Source organism: Diadema setosum, chromosome 6 (assembly GCF_964275005.1).
Source record: "Diadema setosum chromosome 6, eeDiaSeto1, whole genome shotgun sequence".
In the NCBI taxonomy this organism is placed as follows: Eukaryota; Metazoa; Echinodermata; class Echinoidea; order Diadematoida; family Diadematidae; genus Diadema; species Diadema setosum.
This window is the reverse complement of record NC_092690.1, coordinates 14,636,432-14,662,976: the sequence shown is the minus strand read 5'-3', so window position 1 is coordinate 14,662,976 and position 26,545 is coordinate 14,636,432. Positions and strand designations below refer to the sequence as shown.

The 26,545-nt window shown below is 39.0% G+C and overlaps 1 protein-coding gene across 1 annotated transcript in view; it reads right to left on the bottom strand.

Moving 5' to 3' along the window:
- LOC140229559 (roundabout homolog 2-like) overlaps positions 1-26,545 on the bottom strand; it is a 403,949-nt gene that overhangs the window by 5,279 nt on the left and 372,125 nt on the right. The window contains exons 8-25 of the mRNA XM_072309806.1: positions 26,053-26,143; positions 25,417-25,555; positions 24,777-24,904; positions 19,958-20,085; positions 16,132-16,291; positions 11,208-11,367; positions 8,117-8,244; positions 7,383-7,583; positions 6,783-6,998; positions 5,955-6,058; positions 5,389-5,611; positions 4,687-4,983; positions 3,780-3,971; positions 3,352-3,388; positions 2,962-3,056; positions 2,364-2,486; positions 1,733-1,868; positions 441-829 (exon numbers count right to left, since the gene is read on the bottom strand). Coding sequence (XP_072165907.1) covers positions 441-829; positions 1,733-1,868; positions 2,364-2,486; positions 2,962-3,056; positions 3,352-3,388; positions 3,780-3,971; positions 4,687-4,983; positions 5,389-5,611; positions 5,955-6,058; positions 6,783-6,998; positions 7,383-7,583; positions 8,117-8,244; positions 11,208-11,367; positions 16,132-16,291; positions 19,958-20,085; positions 24,777-24,904; positions 25,417-25,555; positions 26,053-26,143 — 2,947 coding nt within the window. The remainder of the gene's footprint in view (positions 1-440; positions 830-1,732; positions 1,869-2,363; positions 2,487-2,961; positions 3,057-3,351; positions 3,389-3,779; positions 3,972-4,686; positions 4,984-5,388; positions 5,612-5,954; positions 6,059-6,782; positions 6,999-7,382; positions 7,584-8,116; positions 8,245-11,207; positions 11,368-16,131; positions 16,292-19,957; positions 20,086-24,776; positions 24,905-25,416; positions 25,556-26,052; positions 26,144-26,545) is intronic.

The window sequence follows — 26,545 nt, the reverse complement described above, 5'->3', positions numbered from 1 at the left end:
GATAAGATTATAGTGACTAACTCAACTTAGTGTGACTATTTCAGCAGAAGGAACACACACAGCTTAGCAAGATGTGGAACACTTAATCAATATGAACCAAGTTTGACAGTGACAGCAATGGTGACAACACAGCTACCTTGACTTTGTTAGTCTGACATCACTGGATTTGACTAAAGATGACTTGTATGGACTTACATGAACTGCAAAGTAGAAGAAATCTATCTGATAGAATTCTGATGTACAAAATCTGAAGCATGATGACTTATGCAAGAATAAAATGTTTTCAACATAGTCATTACCACTCTTGTCATATGCAGTTCTACTAAGTTTGCCTCAAGAATACAAATAAAATGATGAAAACATTTCAGCAAAAAATTGGGACATAAAATATTAATGCTACTACAGAGCCAAAATGTCTAGAATAGCATGTTTTTATTAACCTCTATCAGGAATTGGTGGTGCACCATCATGTGATCCGTGTCTTCCCCTCGGACTACCATGGCCTGCTGTCATCACCATCCTTCCGGGGCGTCGCCCTTCGCGGTTCGCCGACTGCCAAGATCCGGACCACTCCGAGCTGCTATCACTGCAGTTCTGTCGCCGGGCGGGGTACTCCCGGATGTTGGGGGGCATCACCAGGGTTGCCGAGGCATAGGGCTCTGGGTCATCGGTGTGGTGGGGGTAGTGGGTGTGCTGTGTGTACTGCGGAGGAGGCCGGTGGGAGTCCTTCGTGCCTGGGCTAGGGATGATGGGAAGGGTGCTGGCTGCATGGATGCTCAGCTCCTCCTCCATCTCCGCCTCATTCTCAACAACTGCATACTCAGGAGAGCTGAGACACCACGGAAACAAAACAGAAATCACCAGTTGATGTTAAAGGCATAATTTACTATTTGCAGAAGAAACAAAAACCCAGCATTAGTGCTTTAAAATAGTTCTAAAATGTGAGTTAGGAATAGAAACAACCACCGTAAAAATTTGAATTAGTAAAATCAATGTTAAGTGTTGTTAAATATACAAAATGTGAACAATACAGCGTGTAGTTATAATGAAAATACTTCCAGACTAAACCGTCTACAGTTATGGTTTATTGAGAAAAATACAGATATCTCCTTATATTTTAGGCTTCATGGCAAAAAATATATAAGATAGGATGTTTTGTGGTACAGCAGACGTACACATATTATGCATTAAATGTCATATCTTGAACATTTTTTAAAATCACTGTTCCCAAAGGTAAACAGGGCCTTTAAGATCATGATAGAGATAGGAGCTGAAACTGACTTCACATTACATTGTTATGTCAGTGTGGATCATCCTTGTCTTGACTTTGCCCATTCAGGGATATGCTTGCAAAATATCCATGATTGCAATCTACTGTAGAGCAAGATATTCTCACAGCATGACATTTTTGCGAACTGCAGCCAGCATCCTTTTTCGAGGCATGAAAAGTTTGTGCATTGCCACTGACATCCAATGCATATAATGTAGACAAGAACTTTTGAATGCATTTTAATTTCATGAATTTTGGCTCTCGCAAAATTGAAAAACATTTCTGGTTTTACAGTATTTCAAGGACAAGAGAGTTGCCCTGTCTATAAGTCCTTGTTGGTCATAACTGAAATGGTAGTTATAAATAATGCTGAACAAAGGAAAAAGGAACCAAAAAAACAACAACCAACAACAACCTATCTCCGACAACATTCATATCTGATGAAGATTGACAGCATCTCACCTGGGGTGCATCATCATGCCGTGGAATGTGCTGAGGGTAGGGAAGGAGCTCCCAAAGCCACTGCTGCTCTGACTGTCATGGGTCAGGTGTGTCTCCTTACTGACCTGGCTCTGGAGGTGTGATGGGTACTTGGGGTCTGTTGGCATGGAAACAAGATTCAGGATGTCATCAATTTTACCATCCTCTCCATCTACACTCCAAATTATCACTAGGACAGAGTAACACTGCATTACACACAAACTTTGTGTTCATGATTTTGATCTTCACAGTATCTCTAATGCTATTCATAACCAGCCTCTGTTATCCAAATACTTTAACCCGTTGAGGACGAGTCCTGAGAATACTCGGGCAGGTGTCTATCGGATATGCGTGTTAAAGCAAAATCAGTCCGTCCTCAACAGCTTATATGAATAGCCAGCATTATCAACTCGATCTCAGTCAAATCATGCGCTGCCTATGCAGCAAAGGATTATTGCATTCAACAACTTTGTAACAACAGTTGACTCTTACCCATTCCTGTTTTTAGTTACTTTCACAAGAGTTTGAGTCTTCAACTCTTGGAATCCCTCAGAGAACCACATGTATATATCCCTTGACGATATAACAATCACACCTGAGACTTATCTCTTACCATAGATCTCCTGTAACCAGACTGGAGGGTTGCCATTGGGCCACTTAGCCGGAAGAGGTTTGTTTTTCTCCAGCGTATCATCACCCGATGATCCATTCCCTGTGCAGCAGTTTCCCATACAACCTAATGGATAACATACAAACCGAAGAACTCATGAACTATGTCGTATCAACACTCACGAAAGGAGGAATGCCAAAACATGATTTCGAAACTTGAAATGAATGCTTGCATTTAAAAAGGTTCTGCAAGTCAGAGTTTGCAATATATAAGGTCGACTGAAATTCAATATTAGAGACATGTGTTGTTTCTTCAAAAAATAGTGCTTTCCCCTTGTACACCTATCTGCTCTGTTCATATTATCTAATCATTCCCAGTGTCTTCATAGATTTCTATCCTATAGTTGCTGGCTGGGATTCATTCTACCACCTGTCTTCTTCTAATCAATGTAAGTGCCTCTGTCTCAATGCACTGCCTGTCATAAAGTTCAAGTACTGATTAACAAATTCTCTCCTGCATTTGTAAGGAAATGTGGTCTGCACAGCTTATGAGTATTAAAAGGATAAGGGAAGAGATAGCAAAAGAGAGAACAGTTGGTTACCATGGTGATGATGAGAGTGTGGGCCTGCTGAGGTCCATGTTTGAGCATCTCCTTCCGGATGAGCGGTGCCGTTCAGCTGGGTGGGGCGGGGTGCCCTGTCACACAATTAAACAAGTAGTCGATATGAGTATGCAAATATGACCTGCAATTTCTTCACAAAAGCACAAGTGATTCTTTTTTTGAATCTATGAATATATTGTTGCTTGACCACTATCTTATACCCATTATGTAAAACATGAAAAGCTGAAGTGATGCATGTACCTGTTACAGGGACAATTGGTATCAAACTAATAGTGAAAATGGACATGCTCATTACTTTTACCTGACAGCTCTAATGGCAACAATTCATAAAGAATCTTTGTCAAAATTGTACAAATGAGCAATACTTACATGTTCTGAGCATTCACATTGTCTTTGCTGATGATACCTGCATAAAAGAAAAGACAAAATAAGATGATATAACATTCCCCCTCACTCTAACACTGAACATGGAATAGTCTGAACAAACAGAATGATGCCTCCAGGGATTTGCGGGGTGGGGTTTGGAGGATTGAATGAAATTATTATGTATGAATTCTTATATCTCTCCACAGGAACTTACTGCACTGTGTGAGTGCTATGTTTTGAGATTATTTCATGACAGTATGAAATGCACATACCACTTGCACAGTGAGATTGTTTGGCATAAATTGCAAGCTGCCTACATGTTGCTTATGCAATTATGTCACAAAGTAGCTGTACATTCATGCCTTTGAAATGAAAGGCTGTCACATGTGCAGGACATGACAGTCACCTGTCCAGGAATTGTATCCTCTTACCTTTAGCAGTGCTGACAGGCGAGCAAGGTTTCTTTCGATGTCGCCTCCAGACGAGCACGAAGATGAAGGCGACCACGAGCAGCAGTGCTAGAGCTACGGCAGCATAGAACCACGGCTGGTAGAGAATGGTGTTCATCCCTCCACCAGTCGTACCATCGTTGAGACCTTTTCTAGTATCAGGGTCATCGGGTCCTAACAAAGTTTAGCAAAAAAGAGTAATCACCTCCAATTTACCTAGTGCTTTTGGAATCTCCTTATGAACATTACATATTGAAACACCGATATAACTGTGAAATTTTGTAAGTAGTCAATCTAACTGGACTGATCCTTACCGTGGAAAAGTAACAAATTCTCACCCTATAAGGGCACGTAAATACATCTATTCTGCAGTTCAAATAATTTATAGGATTTTTCCTTTTTCACCCAATCTTTCTTTCTGAAGGGAAACAAATTATGTCTCTTGAGAGAAACTGTTCCACATTTTACTCAAACTTTTCTCACATACCAGTTTACTAAAATAAAGGAATCTCTAGTTGACTAGGGCCCCGTTTCATAAAGCTGTTTGTAAAGTTAGCATGACTTTACGAAGGACTGGAATATGAAGTGCGAATATGTGAGCCTTTTTCTTTTTTTTTTCTTATGTTTTAAACAAAGAATGACTGTATGTCAATATTTAATCTACATTGGGGCAGAAAAACACTTTCAATTAAAAACGTGTGTTACCATGTAAGAATAATCATTATCATCTGCAAATTTCAGGTTTAGCTACTGAAATTAGCAATGATTAGGAAACCAACTTTGCTTGCCATATTTAAGTCGCTCATAACGTCATGCGTAACTTTACGAACAGCTTTATGAAACAGGGCCCAGAGTTGGCAACCCTCACCGCCCTACCCCCTCTACTTACCTGGTGGAAGGGTGACATAGACGACGTCGCTGAAGGGCCCCGCTCCAGCGATGGTGTAAGCAGCCACCTTGATGCCGTACTGCCACCCAGGTTGTAGATCAGTGACTGCCAGAGTAAGGGTGCGGTTGTTGCGGGTGGTGATATTTCTGAGACCTGGAGGGGTCTCCCTCAGGCAGAAGACATGGTAGCCAGCAATGATGCCTGGTACCTTGTCGGCCACCGGAGGGCGCCAGCTAACAGTGATGGCTGTGGAGCCATTCTGACTGGCCTTGATGAACTGGGGTGCGGCCTGAGGGGCTGTCATGGCAACAAAGAGATAAGTATTTCCAGATTTTAGATTTATTTTTGACTCTTTGACATCCAAGAAAGCGCTCTTCTTCTCTGCTCTTCTTACTACCACCTGTAACATCTTACGGAGCTTACACACACCAAAATACATCCATGGACTGTTATTCTACCATCGTAAAGTGCAGTCATATTTCTAGTCATTTATTTGGGGAGAGGGCAGTTACTGTGGCTTGTAGTGTTTGAACAAAGTGAGAATGATGTGTAATTTTGACAGTGTTTGTATCCTTAAAAGCATTTGCAGCATTTGATTTTCAATACATGACATCCTGCACGAAAATCTACATTTATGACCATCATTGCACTCAAGGGTAACATGTTCCTATAAACCCTAAATCAGACCCTCACTGCACTTACCATCCTGTCCAGTCCTCACAATGACCCTCTGGCTCTCCCGTCCAACGTGGTTGAGACCATGGAAGGGCTGGACGGTGACAGCGTAGCGGGTCCAGGGCTGCAGTCCACCCTGGATGGCGTTCTTGGCGTCTATGACCCGCTGGATCTTAAAATTGCTCTCGGTGCTGCCAAGAGGGGTGAGGCGGAGGTAGTAGCCGTCGATGTAATCGCCATGGCGAACAATCTGATGAGACAAGCAGAGATATCAAGGATTCCTAGTACGCCGGGGATTTATGTCACTTATGTAACACTTACACTCTATATTAGTCTTCTGCATCTAAATAACCTGTTCTCTGCAGTCTCAAATTCCCATCGGCTTTGTATAAACCCTCCAAGGATACCCTTAGTAATTGCTTAGTTGACTCCTTTGCAGCAGCACATGAGAATGCTGATATTTGGATTCAAGAAAGCTGTCAATTAATATTGTTGTCATGATATCATTGATAATTATGAACTTTCTGTTGTCTCTGATATTTCCTGCCCATTAGTGGAAGTAAACACTGAATGACTGAGAGGTTTCTGCTTACCTGCCAGACCACTTTAATCTCTTTCGTCCCTATTGCTTCCCCCTTCTTGATGAAGATTCCACAGTTATCCAGTTTGTCCTGAAGAATGTCTCGTGAGTCACCTCCTGAGGAAACATAGACATGACATGAATATACAAAATACATACAATACTAAATGAATAAAAACAAGCTGACCTGTCCCACAACCAGCGGTATCTACACCTTGAATCCCCAAGTGATATATTCAGTACTTCAATACTAAATTTGTATTGTAGTAGACTAATATAGATTTTGAAATGTGCTACTCGAGACAAATATCCATCTGTATTTTAGTATTCTGTATTTCTTCATCTGTATTTCAGTAAGCACTCATCACAAGTGTGAATCACAACACCCCTTGCGGTCAGGGTCCTGGGCCCTGGAAGCTGTAGGTTTACAGATGCTCCAGGGTGCTTTCTTAGTCTTATTTTTGAACATATTATATGTCAACACTGAAGAGGCTAAAAATTTCAATTCAATTATTTATTTTTCATCAATAAAAGGAAATACATAATACAAGGTGATACATTTATAGAGTCAACTGTTCAACAATTTGGAAGGACAGATGATTGAATATAATACAAAATATATGTATGAATGATATTGTAGGATAAAAAGAATGCACACTTTGCCCTTGTTACAGAGAACGTAAATATGGCGATGGAAATTTTAAACAGGAGAAAGACACCCTATGCAGAAGACATACAGCCATAGTGGGAAAAATTCAAATTCAAGTGAGAGAGCAAGAGATTTTGAGAAAATGGCCTCAAAGTGGGAGAGCTGGAGTCTCGGGGAGGAATGAGAACTCACCGTCTGGCTGGGTGGTAGGGGCCTGGTGGGCCGTCTCCTGGCCCGGGATCTCCCTGTGAGTGCCCGATTCAGTGTTGGCCCTGATAGAGACCGGGCTGGGTGGACCAAAGCCGTGCTCGTTAATACCCCGCACCATGAAGACATAGGTAAAGCCTTCCTGCAGATTTTTCACAGTGAAGGAGTTGCCTTGGATACGCTCAGCTGCAACGGTCCATCCTTGGAGAAGTACGGAGAAACAGGTGGCAGAAACTGTAACTTTATCCAAAGGCTTCAGTCATGTTCAGAAAATTCATACAATTGGTTTATATTTCACTGATACTAAACTGCAACTGTTCAAGAGATACAACTACTGTCAAACCAGAAGCATTCATGGCAAGAATACTGCACAAACTGGAGCTGACGGCCTTTTTCATGGCATGAAACTTTTGTGAATAGCTGACCATGAAAAAAATGTGAGCATACTATACATACTGGGTCCTTACTTTCAAGAATTGTTTATTCTAACAAAATTAATGAAAGTCTCATGTACACAAAAATGTCTGGTTATACATCATGCATTTTATCACCTTCATGCCATGCTAATGTTCATTCCCAGTTTACCTGTCATCTGGTCAGGAGTGAAGTACTCAAGCCGGTAGCCAGTCAGACTGACCGCCCGGTCTGTCAGGGGTCGTGCACTGGGCCAGGAGAGTCTCATGGTGTTCCTTGTGATGTTGTCCACTATGGGGAAACCTGGGGCTTGAGGGAGTTGGGTGATGCTAGGGGCTGTCTGGATGGGGGCAGAGTCAGCAAATGACTTGCCTGCAGGGAGCATAAAAAAACACTCATAATTACAAATCTTCATCAAGAAAACTTAGTGTACACTGAACTGAATTGGCTGAACTGAACTGAACTGAACTGAACTGAACTGAACTGAACTGAACTGAACTGAACTGAATTGAATTAAACTGAATTGAATTGAATTGAATTGAATTGAATTGAATTGAACTGAATCGAACTGAATTGAAATGAACTGAACTGAATACATGGTACATGCATACTCTTGCAAATATCCAATCAACTTCAAAATATCTTTTATCAGAACGTTCTCTGTGAAAATAAATGATTATGCTTGTCGAGTACTCTTCAGAATATAAAGCAACATCCTTTGATCCACAGTATAATGTCACACACTTTAGACAAGATCCTTTGGAGGTTATCAAATAGTTACTAAAATGGAAAGGGACAAAAAGAAGAAGAGAGAGAGGAAGAGAGAGTAAAGGAAAAACAAAAGGTGAATGAATGAAAGAAAGAAGAAAGAAAGAAAAAGGATGATGATATGGCACAAAACTTACGGATAACTTGTAGGGATGCAGCCCACTTGGTAGATCCGACACTATTAGCAGCATCACAGGTGTAGATACCAGCATCATCAGGGGAGAGGGAGGAAAACTTGAGGGTTCCAGCGCCATCCTTGGTGATTCTACAAGAGATGGATTCAGGAAACACACAAGGTAATATATTTTAAATTTTTTTTTGTTCCTTTATTTTCATTTTGATATGATGCTGTATATTCATTATGTTAATATAATCGTTATTTGTCATTGCTGAAATGTTCATACAATGTATGCTGTTTGATATGATTATGTTTTACGATGTGACGCATTATAATTTAGCCTTCGGGTTACTACTTTGCATGTTTGTTTCAATAAACCATTATCAAGTCAAATCAAATCAAATCAATCGAACAATGGAGACATGAGAATTACAATATACAATGCATGCTCTATCCATTTGAAAAAAGGCAGACAGCAATGAATATCATTTTGTAACTCATATGCCATGCTCCAAGACACTAATAACAAACCATGAATCAAATGTTCTAGTCGATGTTTGAATGAGCACACCTTCAAAAGTGTACAATCTTTTAATTTTATTTGCTTGGTAATGAATGTAATTCACTCGCCTTCCGTACATGGAATACCTGTACTATTTATTCATCTTTTTGGGGTCTGTGCAATTACATGAAGACTTGAAAATATATATTCTGAACTTCAAAAACATTAAATGTAGAGAAAATCCTCCTATCTGATGAAAGGTACAAGGGAAATAGCAGAGTGGTTGAAAATTTTAGAGTTAGTACTTTCCTTGATACGTTGGAAATGGTATCTGCTGCTAGGGAGAGGTCATTGTGACACAACATTATAATTTGATTCAGACTGTAAACCTTCGTGCTTTATGCCTGGCTTTACTAATATCTCTATGCATCAAACAAAACCACAGCCAGCTAAGCAGTTTGTAATTGAGTGCTACTCACTTCTTTTTTCCCCAAATCTATTCCACACATTTGCTAAATGCTAGCATTTTTGCAAAGGCATCTCACAATAATTTGTGGATGTGCACAGTCAAGGTGAGTGTAGAGACCTGTGAGCGGCGGAGCTGATTGTTCGCTGTGTGCGAGTCCATTGCGACCTGCCTTTGCAGAAGGATAGTTTGTGGAGGATTATGTTTGTTTCAATTTTCAGTTCTCTGTCTGAGACTTCTCTTGTGAAGCTAGACAATTCTTCAGACACAATTAAAGAACTCATAAGTAGCAAATCTAAAAATAGATTATCTGCCCTACGTTTGACATCTTACATAATAGAGGAAATCTTGCATATATATTTGTTCATTCATATGTAGGTATATATGTTTGTTCATTCATATGTAGGTATGTATGTTTGTACATTTGTATGTTCACATGTGCGTGCCCATGTAGGAGTGTACCGTATGTGCATTATCTCACAGAATTTTACAATGCTTCATGCCTCAAGACATCAAATCCAGTATCCGAAAGCAATGATGAATAATTCAATAAACATAAGGCATAGGAATGCTATACATCCTGCCTTAGCAAAACAGAAGTGAGTTACTAGCACTCAAGCGAGGCTTTTAATCAACTTAGGTGAGGTTTCCACTATTCACGTTCACTCTCCCAGCAGTAATCCTCTGGTAATGGTTCCTCGACGGGCTTCCACGGATTAAGAAAATTTCACAAAGCTTGTGGTAGAAATTGTGGAGAGAAATCTAATATTGATTGTAATATAATTACTGAGGAATGAAGGACTTGAGTTAGCCAAAAAGCTTCTAAAAAAAGAGTGTTTTCTACTGCTCACCACTTTCCTGCCAAATTCCTAACAATTGACTCAAGACGGAGCAAGTTTACTTCAATTTCACACATTTTGTGATGTACTGGTCTCAGTATTGAAAATTTACGTCCTTTTATCTCATACACATCAACAGAGGAAAAATACTGGGTACTCATTCCACTTTATATAACATTTATGTCGATCTTCTACCAAATCAAATTAACTGAATGGATCTTTTGCAAGCTAACAGCGCATTTCTCCTAAATTGAATAGATTTTGTCTCTGGAAAATGTAATTTTTCTGACTCGTGTATTACTGTAGCCCAATGTATGAATTCTCTGTTTCATCCTTCAACTCTATGGTGCAATCTGTAAGACATGTGTCTAATGATCAGATTTATTGTCAATAGTAATACATTTCATCATTAAAAGGGGAATGAAACCCATATATATACAAGATGAGGGAATGCAGCAATATTAATAGAACACATCAGCAAAGTTTGAGAAAAATTGGATAATATGTCCATAAGTCATGAATTGGTAGAGTTAGCCATTGCCAGCTAAGAAAACTACACACACTTTGTGACATGTATGGACAATGATGTAAAGTAAGTATAAAGAAAATTCAACATTTTTTCACTTTTCTAGCATAATCAAAGAGCACTTGACTTACCTCTTTCAGAAAGCAGAGGGAATAATATCACCCTTAACATATGTCATTAACAAGTCGAGGGAATATGTTTATCACAAAAGAATGAAATTTAAGGAATTCTTTTTATATTTTCTTCGTATGACAGTACATATGTGACATTACAAACTGTAGTAGTCTTCTCACCCAGCAATGGCTGCATCAAAACTTAAATAAAAAATCATAACTTTAACAGATTATCTGATCTTTCCTAAAACATTGCTGATGTGTTCTACTTATGTTGCTGCATTCACTATATCCACATGGAGTTTTAATCCCCTTTACAGCATAGAGAAAATTGGAAATTTTAGAGTAAACTTGATGAATTTAAAACCAAGTGCTGATGCAAATATACAGTCATATAAAGGAGAGTAAAATTTCTTAACAAGTTACCTCTGTGATTTGGTAATCACTAATAGATTCATACTTGGTACACCTTATTTTCATAATCAATGAGATAAGACAACAGTTTAGATTTTAAAGAGGAAAGAGAAAAAAAAATAAATGAAAGGGATATTTATTTCTTGTTAATAAAGCAACAAAATGAATGCTCCTCTAGTTAATAAAGCAACAAAAATGAATGCTCCTCTTGGAAAATTAGAGGCAGTTAAAGAACTTCACAAAATCCCACCTGGAGCCCACTAGCTGTAGCTCCTGTCCATCCTTGAGCCAGTTGACAGAGGGTTGTGTGCTGCCTTCAGCTTGGCAGTGTAACTCAGCAGCAGAGCCTTCTATCAGGGTCTGGTTGGAAGGGGCTACGTGGATGATGGGAGGCAGCTTTAGACTGTCATCTGTAACATGAAAAAAAAAAAAGATGATTAAACTAAGAGTTGGTGAAGGATTAAAATTAATCACTGCATTGTGATGAGTACTGCTGATCTCTATTCATATCATGTCCGATAAAACATGAGGAAACTGGGTGGACAAAAGACAAACAGCCATTCCAGTCTAGAATTTTGATATCTGACCATTAGATATCACTGCTCTCCTTAAATTTACACACAGAATAATGTAGTTTGGGGAAATCCCCCACAATAAAACAAAACAACCAAAACAACAACAACAACAATATGAAACAAAACAAACTGCAATTCCTTTTGCAATTTTTACTTAATCACTTTGATAGATTATGCTTACAATCCAGACAGATGTATTTTTTGTGACCATTCACTCTGCAACAATGAAAAAAAAGAATACTAAAACTTTCTCTACTTCAGAGGCACTCCAATTTAAAGGGACTGTCAGTTGGAATGTCAATTACGAGCAATTAAACACATGTTAGCCGTAAAGCTAGCCCTGAAGAGCGGACAGGAGGTTGAGAGGAGAGAAGAAAGAGGAGACGGGGGAGAATTTGAGTCAATCTAGGTTAAACTGTTCCCCAACTCGCATCAATAGCTGCCCGGAGGAGTGGAGGAATACTCTAACAGTCACTGTAGATGGTGGGCCAGATTGGTTTAACGCACAACGAGAGGTGGCTGACCTTAACTCTGGCAAGAAAACAGGAGGATAGAATCATGTGATCAAAGGAAGACATGAGAGAAAGAGAGAGAAGGAAAAGAGATAAAAAAGGAAAGAAACATAAAACAGGACACAACATGATAATAAAACAGAAATGGACAGCATAAGGGACAGAGAGAAGAAATGGAAAGACAGAAAGAATCAAACGATGAAGAATGAGAACATTTTTTGCAAAAAAGTATCCCTCGCAAAAAACAACAATAACAAAAAACCCTCAAAGCCAAGATAACTTAGAAACAGACAACAAGGACATGAATGGGGGGGGGGGTCTGAGAGAAACTTATATGTCTTTAACTAACAGATACCAATAGAGGAGAAACAGATGGCAAGGACCTGAAACACATAACGATACATCAAGAGATATGAATATATACGTATGTCTACATATTTATGAACAGAATGGGCAAGACCAAAATGGGAAAACACACAAACATTTTGTAACATGAACAAAGAAGACCAAAAGAAAAGGAGAAAAAGAGAGAATGAAGGAAAGAACGAGAGATAAACAGATTGAGAAGAAATGAAAAATGAACTGATAGAGGAAGATGAACAGAGAGAGAGAGATAGAGAGAGAAATAAACAGAGAGAGGCAGAGAGAGATATTGAGAAAGAAGACTATACAGAGAACAGAGTAAGATGGATTTCAGGTATTATAAAATAGATAAGAAAAATATTCAAAGTTGAAGTGACTGATGAATTTGGAAAAATGATGTAAGAAGAAAGAAAGCAGATATAGTTTAAGGGGTAGGAAATATGTATATAAAATGTGTACTATTGTAAGAAATAGAAACTTGTAATGCTAACAGGGAGCCGCTTGTGTTTTGGAAGACATATTTAAAGTTCAGTTTTTTCCTTACTTGCAATAAGTTGTTATAACACTCTCTTGAAAAATCTTGCCACAAAAATTATTAAAAAATACATGCAAATGAGCAGAGATATGTGAAAAGGCAATTAACAGAGAAGATAAAGACTGGAATAGAAGCACAAACCCAATATAAAGATATGATATGGACTTGCAAGTATAGAGACTACAATCTGATTAAAGTGCTTCTTATCTTCTCAAGTTTTTGTGACAAGTCTTCTTTAACCCGTTGCGTATGGGAACCTGGTGGCCTGCGTATTAAGTCTATGGGCCTTTCAGAATTCAGTATGGAATGGGTTAAGAATGCATCTTCGTTTAAGAACATTTGAGAACATTAAAAAATAGAGTTTATAGTGAAAGTGAGAGTACTGTTAGAACATTGGAAATTCTCTGGGCATTAGCAAAGCATAATATCACACGTTAACAGATGCAGAAATAACCCCCAGGGAGCTCAAAAGGGACAAAACAATTTATGGAGAAAGAATAAAAGGAGATCAAGAGGCTTGTACGAGAAAGCCAACACATCAACAAGTAAAGGAAAGAAGAGGAAGAATATTGTGGGATTGTGCTTCCTTAGGCCACTAAGGTTAAGAGATGAAAGTTCTGGAGCATGGAATATAAAACTTACACTTGATATAAGAAGGCTACGACAAACGCTGTTCTAATTGGCTTTCTTTTCACACTCTCTCACTCTCTCTCTTTTCCGTCTACATTGTCGCTCTTTTCTAGTCTCTTCAAGGGCCCCTCCCAAGTCTCAGGTTAGTGACATTCTAGCTGTGGCAATACGTCAGGCCACCACTCGGCCCGATAAGGTTGCGTCCACTGTGAGGGGCCGAGGTCCCCGACCAACGGGGGTGCAGAGCCCGCTCCCTGAAACCCAAACCAGCCGCCACTCTGCTGACAAGAATCTTCCAGGGTTTGTTATCGGCGGGTCTGTTCCGCGACGGCGGTCGCGATAAAACGCAAAGGTGTCAGAGATATGGACTCTGCATGAAGTGATGGCTTCATTGGGGGCTGACCTTTTGAGTACGGCACAAACCACCACCAAGGAATGGCAGCCAAAAGCTCTCTTGCCATCAAAATGCTCTTTTGCTCACCTCTTTCAATATTAATCTCAGTAAGAGCAACTGACACACCAGTCTGCTGGGCATAAGCTTCAAATCAAACCTTAGATACACAAATTATTGCATTTACACAAATTGCACCACAGCCATCCATTCTTTGAATGAGATAGATGTTCTAAAAAATACTTAATATTTCTTTTGACAGGCATAGATATTTCATGATATAAATGGGAAATAAGCTATAAGCTAAGTTCACATTAATCCAAACACATAGCAACAGGTAACACAGTTTAAAAAATTGGGCAATGGAAAAAGGAAGAAGAGTAGACAAGAAGGCACAGAAAATGAAGACAATGGAAAAGAGGAGAAGAAAAGAAGGATGAAACAAACAGCTGCGCATTGCTGTGCAGCTGGCTTCATCTGTAAATATTTAGTAGAACGGTATTCTGATTGCAATGAGTTAAACAATGCTGATGAATATCAATAACATACCATTAGAAAAGTGATGATGGCAAAAAAAAAGAACAGCAACTGATGATGAAGTACAAGGATGAAAAAGAGACAAAAAACATAAAGGAACAGATAAAAAAGAAAAGGAAGAAGAAATTTAATTTCATCAAAGCAAGAAAGAAGAAGGGAAGGGAAAAGGAAAGAATGGAAGAACAAAAACAAAGAAAGGAAAGAAGAGGTGAGGAGAAAACATTGAAGAAAAGGAGAAAGAGAGAGGAAGACAGGAAGTTAGAAAGAAAAGAAGAAGATAGGATTCTTCTAGTAAAACGGTACAAACAGCTGCTGGAAGCTTTTCCAAACTGTCCACAGCACAAATTTACAACACTCCGTGGTATCGTGTCTGCCAATAAAAGTAGGAAACAAGCAACAAGATATTGACCCTCTGAAGAATACCGGGCGAGACAAACACCATCAGGTTGCAGAGAGCGCTGCGGACAGCTCTTGTAATCAAGATGCATGTGTCGCTCTCTTTTTCCCAGGGACGACGCGGGACCGGGGAGAAGTTGGAGATCAAATTATGTTCCGCGGCTTCACCGCAGATCAAAGACGCTCCCAAAGAGGCGCCTTGTGTTTCTGTTGACGCCGGTATTTGAGACCTGGAAAGCCCTCCTCATACTTGGTCAACTAGAGAAGGCTCTTACCACAGGGGGAACCTTACATGTCCCTCCTAATACAGACAACCTAGTGTCACAACTTACTCTATTCACTTTGCTCTTTTGCCACTCTGAGCATTCGAGAGAATTCATGTCAGCACTTCATCTAACATGAATAAGAATGATCTTCAGTGCACTCCTTCAGTAACAAAAAAAAAAAAAAACTAAGTTATTATCTTTGAGATGGTTTTGTGAAAGAACTTTTTATGTATGTGCTATCGAAGCTGATAAAGACGGCATTTTACAATCTATGTAGCTTTCTAGCACACTGAATTACCACATGATATATTACCTCTTCAAGGCACAAGCCATTTTGCAATGACATACAAAATATTGTGCCATTGTAAGTGTGCTGGGTTGATACCCCAAGTGTAAGGAATTTATAGGTGCAAAAAACAAACAAACAACCCAAACAAACAAGATGCACCATGCAAAGTGCTTTGTGCATCAGAGTCAATATAGCATGCTGCATTACTTCTAGTGAAGATGCATTATAATGCATTATTATTTGATTCATAACATAAGACTTAAAGATATAATCCTTACTCAAGTTAATGGTGATTTCTCAAAGTTCAGGAAATATAATCAAATGGATTTTACTCTATGCACCATGTATCAGTATCAAGTACCATGCTGACGGAATACATGATCACAGCGCCAGTTTGGACCTTAAACTTGCCTAAAAATTCTATCAATTCTGGCCATAAATCAAAGACACACACAGGTCTGAAACAATGCATTCTGGACAAGAATTTTGTGAATTAAGACCACATCTTTGGGCTCTCTTTCACACCCTTTTTATCCCCACAACAAGTTTAAACTTTACTCCAAATGTGCAACTTCATTACCCATGGATCACCTTGGTAGAAGAATGATTTAAAGGCATACCCTGCCTTCATGTCATATATCTATTTGTCCTTAAAATATTGAGCAATTCAAAGGACTTACCCAGAACCCTGAGGTAGGCAGAGTCTTCAATGGATCCCCTGGGGCTCATCGCTGAGCAGGTGTAATAGCCTTCATCTTCCCTGGTTACCGAGGTGATATGAAGCCTGCCCTCGTTGGTGATCTCAAACCTTCCTACATGCTCACCAGGAAACATCAGTGGCTGGGAAAAAAAAAAACAGGTGTAAAAGAAATTAATGAAGCTGGACAAAAACATACACAAAGTTCACACTTTTGCACCAGAAGAATACATAAGTTGGAGAGACATAACATTTTTACTCTAATGGCAAAGTGGCTAAAACTTGCACTACTTTTCTTAAAAACATCACACAAAAACTGGAAGATCAAATAGCACTTGTTTTTTCTTTCTACCTTAATCTGCCTTTTCTTAGCACAAGCAACTGTTGCATTGCATGGATAAAAACATATACACAATGCTGACTCTATTTTTCCATCTCTGCCAGTATATACAGGTATCACACATGCATGTAGACACCTGTAGCTTTAACAAGTCACAGGTATTCAATAGCTGTTTAATGACTTTGTCATGAACACACAAAAAAATTGACAAACGAGGAGTCACTTAAAAAATGGATTTCAGTTCAAAGCAATGCTTAACATGAGAAGCAATCAATAGTCATCACATCACTTTTAAATTTCTGACTTTATTTTGAAACTTTTTTTTTTTCAGATTCTTCTCAAAGTACTGACAACACTGTTTTTTTATCCACTGGACTCTGCGCTATATCTAACACTGACTGTCAGAGAAATTTCTTTCAACTGTGAGGGTCTATGTTTTTTTAAGAGTCCTGACACCCCAGAAAGTATGACATAGCTACTGAATGATATTCAAAAGGATATTTGTGATTAGGGGCCCGACTTCTCCACCTGCTATCAATCAAGTGTGGAAAGTAGCACCTGTCACTTTTCATTTCCATAAATATAGCTCATAATGTTTTTGATGAATCTCATGATGTGAGAAGAAAATTCCAACACTGCAAAACACCACCTGCAAACATTCAGACAATTTCACAAGACTGAAGATACAACAGTCCCTGTGATATTGATACAGTTGTCATCTCCAGATATGAGAGGAAGAAACACACATGAGTAGGGAAAAAAGAAGAAGCTTGGGATATCAAAATGAAAAAATGGTCAAACTCTGCAAAAGTCTGAAACCCCCCCCCCGATATGGCAAGAAATTGACACGTGCAATGAGAAATAAAGCAGGTGTGCTCTCCGTGTGAACCAAGACTCTTTATTCTTATGTTTGTGGTAACTTTGTCACGATTTGAGCAGCCCTCATTTGAATTTCAATCTGATAAAGAGGTTCAACTGTGAAGTGGGAGAAGGCATCCATATGTCACTTTTCCCATCCAAAGTTGGTGTCATCTATAAACAATCTGTCATAGCAAATGTCCCATTCCTTTCCCACTTCCATCTCGTTCTCATAATAGTGTTTTTCCAGACATGCTATCTCTCATCGCTGTCAAGTTACATCCCTCCCTTTCTAAAGGACTCAGGGGTTAGAAGTGAGGTGTCTTTTCTTGCTGTGTAGCACCATACTCTGTATATCTACCCTCACTCTGGCTATGAGTGATAATCATTCGCGTTTGTGCTTTCTTATGGAGATATGAAAGGATAAAACATCTCTAGAACAGCATCACTTTGATGATAACAGATCAACTGGACTTATAAAGTATGGTGAAGCATGAGTTAAAGAAAGGAATTTATAAGAGTGCTGCAATTACTCTAATGTTGGTATGCTGCTAAACAAGGTATATTCATAAATACATTGAACTAGCTCCTGGTCATGTAATTGCAATATCAATACTCCAGATGGAATGTCAATTTTTTTTTTTTACTTAATTTTGTCTGATGAAAAGATAACAAGGACACAGAATAATCACATTTTTACTTGGACAGTCTATACATTCCTGAAAATCTTGAAAAATGTCGGTTTTGTTCATTTCAACACAAAGCAAATGATGAGTGCTCTGAAAGTTTCTGTGAAAGTTTGCCTTAATATTCCTTTATTCCAATCTCTACCTGATGTCTTTGATTAAAACACCCTACTCTTTGAAGTGTAATGTCCCTTGAATACATTTTCCCACTCATGTTGTCTCTTCCTTTATTTTCTAACACTGTTATTATCTCACCTTCCTCTACCTGACAAAACTTTTCTAACTTTGCTAAATATCTTTACCATCTACCTACTTAATGCAGAAGTCACTACTAACACCATTGTGGGCATCTCAGATCTCAATCTACCCACATGGCCTTTATTTGAGACATAGAAATTTGAAGCCCTATGTGAAAAAAACAAAGTGAAATAAAAACAAGAAAGAAACAAAACAAAAAAAAAAAACAAAAAAAAAAAACCTTACACACCTTCTCCACAAAAAAGAACTAGAAAAACAGAAATGGCAACAAAAACAACAAGGTGAAGAGTCCGGTCAAGGGGAATGGAAAGTGACACAAATACAGGTGACAGAGGTAGGTCCATCCACGTAAAAGTGACTCATAAGACGATCAACTTAAATCGGAGACAAAGAAGAAGTAAGACCCTGATGCAAATGACCCCCTCTCCTGGCGCCACGCCGTATCAGCCGAGACAGAGTTATCAAATAAATGCAACAGGTAGAGATAAGGGGGTAAAAGGAGGAGATGAGATGTTTGCTCTCCTCTGGAACCAGGGAGAGGAGGGGAGAGGGTGAGATGTTTGGGGTAAGGAGGAGGAGGAGGAGGAGGAGGAGGAGGAGGAGGAGAAGGTGATGTACATGAAGGGGAACGTCCTGGTTATCTCTTTTATCTCTTTCGTCAATGATTGTGCCTAATGGTGAGCGAAATATTCCTCATATCGTATCAGTTTGGCATTGAGCAGGGGCGGCTTAAAGGGATGCTGTGGGGCATTGCAAATTAAAGGGTGAATCAAGCTTGAAGTCTGTAACAAGTGAGGGGATCGTACGGAGTGGATGACCCACTTCCAGGAGACCACAAGATTCCATTTCTCCTTGAGATAACAACAAGATCAGTCCTAACATCAAAGGATTTCAGTGCCCAATTTGGGTTCTAAGCATACTAGGACCATTTATTCTAATCAGGATAATTTTGAAAGGGGGGGGGGGTAGGTATCTTTGCCTTAAAGGAGCAAGTCAACATCTGTAATTTATACAGGAACATACTAGGGACCTTTCAAATCTCAGATGTAATACATGTTACCACAAATGTTAAGACTGTCATAGGCTTACATGAGGAAAATTAACAAGATACATGAGTAAAAACTGGTCAGAGTTGGGTAAGAAATCTCTCTTATTTGACCAGACATTCATATTATGCATGAAAAAGCCAACTGTCTTCTCTATTATTGATAGAAAACCTCGAGCTATTCAACATAATCATTGCAAATCGTGAAATAGAAGTTACAGCGATTCATTTAACTTCAGAATGTAGTGTGAATCATATTATTCACTTGGCAATTTCTCTATAATATACCTTGAAACAAAAATGAAGAATATAAAGTGGTCAAATCCACAGGAATTAAACATATACATGGTAATGAAGTGTGATAATCAAGCCAGTTATTAAGGTGAAAATGTTGTGCAATCCTTTTTTTCTCACCCTAACTGGGTACACCAGAATGTGAATTTGACCATATGCTGCTCTTTAAAAAAACACATATAACTTTGGCACAAGTAAATATCCTTGGTCAGGAGAAGAGTTGAAAATATATCCCAACGACCCAAATTGTATTTGAACTCCCCACTTTCCTGCCTCCCTCCCCTCCCAGTGATAGGGGTTACCAACACTTCAGAGACTGCATTCTTACCCTTGATCCTTTCCTCTCCCTCCAGTAGATTGAGGGTGCTGGCTGTCCTGTAGCCTGGCAGAGGAAGAAGGCATCCTGCCCTACCACCACCGTCCGGTCCACCGGGAGACGGGTGAACATCGGGGCAGCTGAAGGGAACGAAAAAAGATGGTGAGAAATGGTCACTTTCTTCATCCACATTTCATCTTCATCCATTCTAAAATATGTGTGCAAGGAGTTAATATATGGCATACGGACAAAGGTCTTACACTATACTTCCTTTGACAGAATATAAATTAGATTTAAAAAAAAAACGAGAAAAGTTGAATGTATGTGGTATATCATATAAAATATTGAAGGGAAAAGTTCTTAATATGCTGCATATTATGTACAAGTGTGCATGTTAAAAATGAAAACATTTTCGAACAACCTGTTATTTTCAAGGCAATGCCGTAATTATCATTCACATCCAAGCTGACTCAGAATTTATTTCCTCATGTTTGCACATTCCCTTTTATATATTTACACTCATTCTTAGATGTATGATTTTTCCACTCATGTGCACTATTTGGATCGTATGATATTTATATCAATGATTTCCGACCGGCAATATTGCAGACTGTTGCAGTTCTTTTGGCACTTTCTTTTCTCTTGCTGATGTGTTCAGCAATGCAATATAAGTGAGACTGCAGCTGGCTGTGAGAGGCACGCTCGCCGAGTATTTAGACAGCCAAATTTTCACACTTGGATAAACCTATTACGAGTTGCCGTGGAAACAGCCGCATGCTTCACAATCATAGCCAGCTTCTTGAAATGTCAGAGTGACGTCTAATCACAGCAGGAGTAGCACCGCTGAAATATCCCCAACTGCAATTATTGCCGGCAATATGGAAAGTCATAGAGTAATCTCTGAGTTTCTGCAGCTTCACAGTAAGAAAGACCACCCTTTATTAGGACCAAGACTGCTTTTATGATTTCTTATTTTCATGTCATTTGGATATGAGTGATCACTTGAAATGCTTTTGCAAGGTTTTATTGATATGTAACAATCTCACAACAAAAAGGCATATGAATGTGATGATACATGTGAACAAACCCAAGACCATAAAAGAGTTTCGAAACTCAAGCAACAATCCTTACATGGCAATTTTTATTGTAATCAAGTGATAAACTTAGCTATACTAACCTATGCAGAATTTGATATCTTTAGGTTCTTAAATTTTGTATATACATAAGATCTATCATTTGTTCACACACATTTGTCAGTCCAGAACAACAAGTGTCATTTTGATTCTACAGAAATGGAAAGTACAGGTCATAACTAAAACAAACAAGAACACCAAAAAGATTCATAGAGAAATCTAATCAAGAATGCATAATGAAATAACTCGACAAAAAGCATCATCAACTTTTATTACTTTGCATCTTTTGCTTTGTATTCTGAGTCACAATCTCGCAAAATGAATAAGTGCACACATTTGCACAAGTAGAGAGAGAGTATGCCAGACATAGCGACACACACAAACAAACACACTTGCAAGTTATATATCTTCAAGTTACACATTCTCCACTCTGCGACAAACTGCAGCACATTTTTCGAGTCCACCTGTGATAACAATGGCCTCCTTTGACGGATGCTAAGCCGTCTAATGAGGAGGCTAATATGTCTCAGAGAAAACAGGCCATCAAAGGCGGGCTGGGCGCCCCACCCTGGTGCTGTGACCATCTACACATCCTCAGGGGGCACGGGAGAAAATGATGACATTGCTTGGGTATGCACTGACTCACACCAACACTACCAAGTCTTTCTCTTTCAAATACATGATGGAAAAAATAGAGAAATCCTACAACCCGAGTCTGAATTTCTCATCCCCCTGGGCCATACCATCCATTCCGACTGGAAGAACTGGGGTGGCTCCTTTAAAGGTGCCGCTAGCTGGTGGCCTCTGCTTGGCCTGTTAACACTGATAAGCAGAAAAATACCATGTTTCTAATTAGAGTCATTACAGTTAATGGTGGAAATATGCTGACTCATCTCATCACGACCGTTAAACTAAAGATTTAAGAAAAATTTCTACGGAGTGGGTCAAATTGCCTAAGCTTCTTCAGATAGTCTCATAAACCTCCATTGGCAATTTGCCCTGTGGACGAAGACAAGATACAACCACAATGGTTGAATAGAACTTGTTGCTCTGTGTTTTGCTCTCACTCTACAAACTAAACACAGCACCTCTTTTTCTCTTGACCTTTGAAACAACAAGACAGGTATTTTAATATCTGTCTGGATTATCACTACATTCAGAGTGACATTGAGTGATGGGAAATGGGAAGAAAAGATATTTCACACAGAAATAAGGAAAGAAGAAACAAAGTCTATGTTTGAACATATAAAAGTATGAGAAGACAAGCATACAGGGAGTAACTACAAAACAATAGAATACCATGAAACATAATGGAGGATAAAATCAGAAACAATGATGCCATCATGATAAATTTGAAATCGAAAAAAAAAAAAGCAGATGGATAAACAAGAAATGGATGAGAGAGAGAAAAAAGGGAGGATGAGATGGGATTAAAGAGAAGGCATGAGAAAAAAAATTCAACAAAATGCCAAAGAATGGAGTATTACTGAGTTCTATAAGCTTCTTCCGTCTATTTGCCATTTCCAATCTCTCTTGCCCTTATGAACATTGCCATTAGCACAAAGTACTAAGAAGAAAATGAGACTCTGGAAGAATATAAGGATACTGCGAAGTGTGGTGATTTCTCATTTAAAAAAAAAAGAGCAAGGTGGTCATTGTTCATGCCTGTATCATACTCAGATTCCATGACCTGCAAAGTTTTCAAGCAAACAAAATTGACTCTCTCTCCCCCTCAAAATAGGATAAAACATACCAGCATCAAATACTTAGAATCAAACATGACACATTCATATTTGGTTGAAGTCACTGGCCAGAAGAGAAACATTGAAGCAGACATAACATTTTTGGCGAGACATAACATTTTTGGCAAAAGTCTTTTTTGTTTTGGATGATCCAGTATAAATCTTGAGCCATTAATGTTCAATTTTAACAGAATGAACTCCCAACTTCCTTTTACATGAGAAATTTGGCAGCATGAAAAACTATTCCAACTAAAACCTCACCCGAACGTGACTAGCGCTACAATCAGTGAATAGTCAAACTTGCTATTCAAGTCAGGAAGCGGTACTTGTTCACATTCTTCACGTCGTGAAGAAAATATGAACTTTCAGGAGAAATGTTGTGATGTTAACAAGTGAGCCCGGTGAGCTCCCAAAGATCACACAGAGGTTGAGAGAAGCTCAGGCTGGATATCTCTCTAAATCTCTCTAAAGCCACCCCAAATCCTACTCCTTTGTCATCCTGAGTATGTCAGAGGAAACTGAGCTTTCAGAAATTGAATAAAGTTTGGATTCATCTCATGGTGAAAGTAGCTAGTGTATTCTTTGCAAAAGTAATGTGTCTTGCTATTCAAAGTTGCATCTCTAAACTCATTACATGTTTTTATTGTGACATCTCTCATAGACCCCATCCTCAGTCTGCTCACTGCCTAGATCTAGATAGAGTAAAGCAACAGCCATCCTCTGAATGTTTACAAAAATAGAACATACCGTCATTGATTACCCATACAGGTGATAATTGGTTGTTGCAGATCTCCAAATATTGTTGTTTTCAGCAGCACATTAATATCAACCATGAAATCCAGTACTGAAAATAGTGCATTTAAAGTCAAAAGATAGACTCAATACATGTAATTTTGTATATATGCATATATATGTAAATCTATCAAAAGGAAAAATGGCAAAAAAAAGTATTTTCAGCAAGAAATTCACTGACATCTCTAATTCTTTTTCTAAAATTTTAGAATAATTAGGAGTAAATATTTCTCCATCTTTTAAAAGAGCAGAATTCCCTCAGGTGAGTCCCCTCTTCCCTTTAATCAATCACTGCATTCCAATGAGTGTGGTAGTTTGAGGGAGAGTGAAGACAGAGATAGGAGTGCTACAGAGTGTTTCCTTTCTACTGATACCCATCTATGTGATGGACAGCACACAACCCTGGGGTCACGCCTTTACAATGCCGCTCATTGCCTTGTGAATCTATTTCAGTGGGAGCACTTACCCCAAAGAGCATACACGGAAGGTTTTCCTGATTGAAATCATCGTGGATGAAGCCAGCAATACACTCCCCACAAATGGCATTTTCATTAACCCATTGAGTGTTAACAAGCCATCTGACATTGCTAGTTTGGACATGGAACTGTTTTCCCACTGTTGTTGGACTGCTCATTTGTGCTTTGGAAATGTAACATCATTTATGTCACATTACCCAGTAAGAGGCATATCATTGATGAATCTGGTCATGAAACAAGTACAGACAAACAAAAAACAAAACTATCTCCTTTCCCTCCCCTAACAAAAATGAAAAACAGAGTATAAGCTTACATGTCAACCAAAATATAAAAAGATTTGAGTTCCAACACATTACTATCTACTATAGATCAGGAGCTCAGGACCCTTCCAGCCACTATCATCAGCTCTCTGTGCTCCCAACTTCCAACTCCGACCACAATCACAACCCCTCACCACTAATACGATTCATCTCAAAACCACATCTACCTACCTTGTCTCTCTGATTAACTTAGAGCTACACTCACGATCAACGCATCTCATTGGGATCATCAGTACCTTTGCCACAATTTTGGTTCACTGCAACAGCCGCCTCCATCACAACCACTCGCACCTGTGCATCCGTTTCAACCATAACTGATACCATCTCCACAGCAACCACAAAACCTTCCACATCTGTCATCAACTTACCGCTAACTGTGACGTGCACCTCCACATTCCGGTCACCCCAGTCGTTCTGTGCGATGCAGACGTATGTTCCCGTGTCGCTTGTTTCTGCGTTGCGGATGCGCAGCGAACTGTCCTTCAGCTTGGTGTACCTGCAGGCAATCAAGGGCAAGTTCAAAGGTCATATGAAATGATACTCACTGTAGGGTTGGTACTTTGCTATAATACAGAATTAGTAAGTTTTCAAATCAATTACTTTTGGCATCACAGTTTCTTCCATGTAATTGTATTATTCCTTTCTACATGCTTCTACAAGTGCATGGCAGTCTCTTTTGTGGTTGAAAAGAAAAATTAACATTTCAAAACCTCCTCCTTTTTCTTTCAAATTGAAGTAAGCACAGAACTCCGCTAAATAACAATGACCTTGGCATGTCCATATTAACATTACCACTGAAATTACTGCTCATTGCATACATTACAGTAATCACATCATAATACCTGTCACTTGGAAGACACTATTTTGGTGGATGTCACCTCTAAACATCCAATTCTACATATCAGTAATACCACACCAGCTTCAATCATGATAAAGGGGTTTATCTAGCTCACTGCCCTGCTGGTGTGTGTTCAGGGACAAGAAGGTGAGAAAGGCGTTCCCCCTTACCGTCCCTCTGGCATGCTCCCGTCTTTCTTGATCCACCTGATAGAGGGCTGTGGCTCGCCCTCTGCTGCACACACGAGGGTGATGGTCTCGCCTGGTATAGTCAGGACTTCTTCCGGCACCGCCGTGAATGTGGGTCGGGCTGCCGCACAAGTCAAGATAAGACATCAAGTTTATTGCAGGAAATTTCCCACATTTACAGCACAGCAAACACTCAATCTACAATCCAGGATGACTAAATATTGAGCACTGCTTCTGTTTTAATTATCCCTCTGAAATTTACTATTCCATAATATCCCCATTTCTCCTGAAATTGGTACTTTTTATGATCTCCTGGTGGAAAATCTCCTGAAATCTTTGCTTAAAGAATGACGCAAAGTTTATTTGGAGGTCTCATGAATCTCACTGAAGATGACTAATCAAAATTTCCATCAAATTTCAGTTGACACCAGCTCACAGCATTGTACCTATGAGTAACAGACACTGTTTATCAAGAAAATTCAAAGACATGCAGTTGACATTCATTAAAATGTGTGAACCGCTGCATCATTTCACATTAAACCTTGTACAAAAAGAAGTGAAAATTGACAGGGAATTAAGGAAAGAATTGAACAAGGAGTGGAAGCTAGTAAGACTTACAGTGGACAACCAGTCTTCCTGGGGAACTCCTTTTTGTTCCTTCAGTATTGGTTGCTGCACAGACATAGTTCCCTTGGTCACTGGGTCTTGGCTGCAACAAGAATACATGATACCATTCTCATGTTAACTTGAACACAAAAGGGAGTATCATTATTCATCATATTTTTCCTAACACCATTATTATCTACATTCTTATCATCCTACAGACCGTTCCACTGTTACTGTCTTTATTTTCATAAATCTATATTTCAACTTTACCATCATTGTCCTGTTTAGAATGTATTGCTACTAATGGTATGATCATCATATTCGTAAGCAGTTTACGTGTACTTGTGTGTATTGTGCCATGTATATAACCATTTCTTTATGATCAAATATTATGAAAATCACAATTGTCAACATCACTGTCATTACCTTCATCATTGTTAACATAAGCTACACTGTCGACATCACTGATACAACATTTACTTTGTGACAGTTGCTCCAGTCTCAT